A 5078-nucleotide genomic window follows, 5' to 3' on the forward strand; every position below is an offset into this window, starting at 1 on the left:
ACATACAGGCTGAGTTGGGTCTAAGTTCTAACATTTTTATCTGAGTTAAATTTAAATAAAATTTTAGATCTATTTTCAGGCTAGGCTAAGCCCAAATCTAATAAACAGACCTAATTTTTTGTTGGGCCTAGCCGACCCACGAGCACCTCTACATAAGACACATCGGCTGCATGCCCTATCCCTTTTACAGCCATGCTGGCCATAAACCCAAAAATATTCATCATATATACTCTCTTCCCTTGAATTTTCTTTTATCTTTTCCTTTTAGTACCAAGCGTAAAACATTATGCCATTACATGTATCTTGTCGACTTTTTGTTTTCAATATAGTTATGTCAAACATTTATATAAAAATAACTCCTCAAAAAAAAAATTTAAAACATTCTTGTCAAACATATATCCATACCCGATACTAGCATCGGATTCCGAATGTACCTTATCTGCTAAAGTTCTTATTACCAATCTTGGCAGCAAAGATGGGTTGATAGAATAAAGGGCACTCTCCAAGAATAACACTGGTTTGACACTGAAAGCAAGAGTTGATGTGGTTTTGGCTTAAGTCACAAGGCACGATCTAGAAGCATGTTATACTTGGTTAATGATTTCAATTGCCTCCTGCTGCCATTGATGTTAGTATTAGGAAACTACTCATTTAATTTCTATTCATGGCAGCTGGTAGATTCAGTTCATTTATACATCTTCTAGTTCAAGCAAATTATAGCTTTTAAGCTCCATGTGAAAGGTTAACCCATTTGCTGGTAAGTTTTTTATTCTATATGCTATTATGCTTTTAAAAAGGAATATAATACTCATCTTAAGTTATTCACAACCCCACTTTGATGTTTCTAATTCTAGCCCCTTATTCTGTTCCCCTAGATTCTAGACCAACTTGGAAATCATTCCTTACTCTCTGATATAGCAAAGTGCATTGCAAATCATGCATCAATATATTGTATTTTATTATTATTATTGTAAGTGACATCTACAAAGGTATGAGGTGGCTAACATGCATTGGAGCCCACGGAATTTTTATTTTATTTTGGGGTCCAAAATCAGTACATTTTGTATAGCAAGTCAGCAACAATCACAGAAAAAGGACAGGTAACTTAAAGCAGGATAGTTTTAACAATTCAGAATCACATATCTTTATGTGTTTGGTGACTAACTACTTCATAATCATATTACTAAAACAGAGAAAATATGCTGGCCACCTCAGCCATTTCAGCATCAACCTCACACATTAAAATAATCCATATAAATAGGTCCTATCAGCCACTATGAATTGTGCATCAACTGTTTTTCATCCATTACTCTAAGGTATCATTGCACTATGATGTTTAATTGTTTTCTTGCTGATTGTTTTCTTCTAATAAGAGTTTTTGAGACTGTTCTCTCTTGGTTTATGTGGTTAATATTAATGGGACTGCCTTGCTTTCATCATAATCTTAGTGGAATTTGCTGAATATGCTTTCATTCTCAAAATGAAGACACAAGGCTATTTTGTCTATAAATAATTAAGCTCTAAGCTCTAGTCTCTGCTCTTCCATAGCTTTTCTTGATGGGTTCATTAGGTCTCTCTCAGATTCTATAATTTTACTGCTAAATATGCATAGGACTGCAGGGTTATGTCTGATGGAACTTCTTTTCTTTTTCTTACAGGTACAGTCATGAAGATGGACACTGTTGGGAGGGCCGCTGGAGCTAAATATGAATGCTTGCTTTTTGGTATATATATGTAGCACGATTAATCATTAAGAACAAAATCATGTGATATAACAGTTTTAGCTCAATCATCCTCTGGTTTTCAGGCTTTTAGAACTATTTCTGATTTCTGGGTTCCGATTATGATTTACAGACATGGATGATACTCTATACCCCTTGAGTACAGGTTTCAACTTGGCTTGCCGCAAGAACATAGAAGGTATGGCCCTAAAACATATACATGATTTTTTTTTTGTTACGATACAAGCAATTTGACTTGTTTTAATGGTAGAATTCATGCTGAAATACCTGAATATTGAAGAAAGTGAAGTTCCAAGAATGTGCTTGGAATTATACAGGGAATATGGAACAACAATGGCTGGTTTAAAGGTGCCTGAGAATATTATTCTGTCCTAAATCCCTTCTTTTGTCGGTTCTTTTTTTTAGCTCCTTTTGCCCTTGTCTGCCAAAAAAAAAAAAGAGCAACGGATTCACCGTTCATGCATCTGAAAATTAGAGTCCCAAATGCCAAAATTTCAGGTTCTGGGATATGAATTTGACAACGATGAGTTTCATGCCTATGCTCATGGAAGATTGCCATACGAAACACTGAGACCAGATCCTGTGTTAAGGAACCTTCTGCTTGCCATGCCACAGCGGAAAATAGTAAGTGAAAGTATGAATTCCTTTCAATTAAACCAAAAAAAAAAAAAAATAGTTGATTGAGAAAACATATCTTGTCTGTTCTAAGATGTTCATATCTTGTCTGTTCTAAGATGTTTCTTTATGTTTAGATCTTCACGAATGCTGATAAGGCACATGCGCTACAAGTTCTGAAAAGATTGGCCTTGGAAGATTGTTTTGAAGGCATCATATGCTTTGAAACACTTAACCACCCTCCGCTGCAACCACCTGCTTTGAAGTCACCAATTCTATGTAAACCCTCGCTGGAAGCTTTCGAAGCTGCTATTCGGGTCGCAAATCTTGATCCAAAGAAAACAGTACAAACCCCATCCTTAATTAGAACACAGACACAGTTGTTTTTTTCTTTGTTTGATTCTTTTTCCTTTTTTCTCCAGATTTTCTTTGATGATAGTGCTCGAAACATAGCTAGCGGCAAAGCAGCAGGGCTTCACACAGTTATAGTAAGCTACATAATTTGGTTTTCAATCTAGAAAGCTGCCTATAAACGATTCAATGGGTAACATGGGAGAATATGATGGCAGGTGGGGAACTCAACGCTGGTGCCAGGTGCAGATCATGCCTTGCGTAGCATCCACAACATCAAAGAAGCAATACCTGAGATATGGGATGGCGATGAGGAGCAGATGGAACAAGTTATACAAGCAGCTGCTGTTGAAACCGTGGTCCTTGCTTAGATTTCAGTTCAAATTGAAAATTAGAGAGGCTGCCCTTGTTATATTATTATGGACATGGGAAGCATTCATCTTAAGCTTATTAAATAAATGACTAAAGCTCACTAATATATCGATATGTACTTAGAATATAAGCAAATGGTTCTGTATTTATATTGTATCTAAGATTTATGTACTAAACCCAGACTTATGGGTAGGGATGGTATCACCCTTTAAAAATAGGCTTAAGGCTTTGCCATACTCATTTTTAAGTATATAATATATATTCAAAAATAGACTCACGCATCAGTTCCCCTGAGAAGCACACACCACTGCAATACAGACCAGAAAATACGAAGGGAAAAAGACACCCCCAAAATGAAACAAAAACAGTATAATTAGCAAAACACACACAGCACTAGAAGGAAACTGTAGGCTGAAACTATTCTTGCATTGCATTACGTGGATTTTGCTTCCTCTGTTTCGTTTTTAATGCAGTTTGAGGTTGACAAACTTTTTTATTGGATCAGGTTGAGAAATGGATATATTATGATCCAAAGGAAATTGCTTCAAGGTTTCCCAAAATTTTCGATAATGATAGAAATTTATGCGGCCCAAATTCTTAAGGTACCAGAATGATTAATCTGTTTATCAAACTTAAAATTACAGGGTAAACATAGATATCAAACCTTTAAAAATGTTATATTAAAAATAATATTTAAAAAACCAGGCCGTGGCCCAGCCCAAAAAGTTAAAACCCATTCAACATATATCATATAGGCATCGTATAAAATCCCAAATGACCAAACCTCGGACCGAAATTAAGATTCTTATATACATATTCTAGTATATAATTTTCTAAAATTATTTTAGTGAAATGCATAAGTTAAAAGATATATATATATAATAAGGAAATAGTAATAAAGTGTAAAAAACAAAGAAAATGGGAGAAGGTAATTTTATTAATCAAATAGGGATGTTTATAATAATTTTTCAGAGTCTATATTTATAAACATAATAAGTATAAATGAAATAAAATTATATTTTTAATGACTATTAGAGTCCTCAAGTATACCAAAATTATCTTGACATTGATGGACATTTACTTAATAATAAAATATTTATAACACTCCTCCTTGGATGTCCATTGGTAGATATGTGTTTCGTTAAAATTTTACTAAAATAAAATTATTGTGAAGAAAAAAAAGTACACACATCTATAATACGTATAATATATTGCCTCATTAAAAACCTTACTAGGAAAACCTAGTGGAACAAAATATCGATTAAGGAAAAAATAGTACAACGTGTATTTACTCATGACAACATCACATAATATTGCATATTCCACATATTCAATTTTGAATACTAGCTTTTCAAATGATCACTCGAACGAAGTTTGATAAACGTTTATATCATCACTCTTTTGAATGTCATGAGTGAGGAAGAGTTTTGGGGAAATATATTTTGATCTCTTTAGGAGTTCTAACAATAATCATAACAAACTTTAATCACGACTCTTCTAAAAATACATGTGTATTTTGGATCATTTTATAATCTTCCTTCAATAACCATTCACTAAGTCAAATTTACCACATATATTCAAATTATTTCAATTCATATAAATGTTTACGCAAACATATTGAACAATTTCCTGAGAATTTCTATATGCTTCTAGCATTCTAAATCATTCAAGAATTTTAATAAAAACTTCACTATATAGTGATTCATATGATAGGTGTAACAACAAACACTAGACGCATGTCAAAATATGTCATGAAACACTAGATGCATCTACCACAAAGAAATATCTTTCATAATTAATGTCATTCCAAGACTCAGCAAGTTTTCAAAAAACTACACATTTGTATCCCCACTGGTCTTATATATTTAGATGTTTGGACCACTAGTCCAAAAATTTTCTAAATTTAATTTTACTTGCATTGCGTCTTTCCATTTTGGCTAATTTATTCCATGTTTATAATTCTTGATAAATTTATTCAAGAACCTCATTAATTAAAAA

The 5078-nt window shown here is 33.3% G+C and overlaps 1 protein-coding gene across 2 annotated transcripts; it reads left to right on the plus strand.

Moving 5' to 3' along the window:
• The first annotated feature begins 1235 nt into the window (after positions 1–1235).
• LOC107953008 (uncharacterized protein C24B11.05) lies at positions 1236–3314 on the plus strand. 2 transcript variants are annotated; one of them, XM_016888234.2, is made up of 8 exons: positions 1236–1316; positions 1659–1724; positions 1855–1920; positions 1993–2090; positions 2241–2366; positions 2495–2701; positions 2780–2845; positions 2927–3314. In XM_016888234.2, the coding sequence occupies exons 2-8, from the start codon at positions 1667–1669 to the stop codon at positions 3077–3079; spliced, it is 774 nt and encodes a 257-aa protein (XP_016743723.2). In that variant the 5' UTR covers positions 1236–1316; positions 1659–1666; the 3' UTR covers positions 3080–3314. The 2 variants fall into 2 exon arrangements, with proteins under 2 accessions (XP_016743723.2, XP_016743722.2); XM_016888233.2 differs by lacking the exon at positions 1236–1316 and adding an exon at positions 1442–1570.
• Positions 3315–5078: the final 1764 nt, after the last annotated feature.

Source organism: Gossypium hirsutum, chromosome A07 (assembly GCF_007990345.1).
Source record: "Gossypium hirsutum isolate 1008001.06 chromosome A07, Gossypium_hirsutum_v2.1, whole genome shotgun sequence".
Taxonomy (NCBI): domain Eukaryota; kingdom Viridiplantae; phylum Streptophyta; class Magnoliopsida; order Malvales; family Malvaceae; genus Gossypium; species Gossypium hirsutum.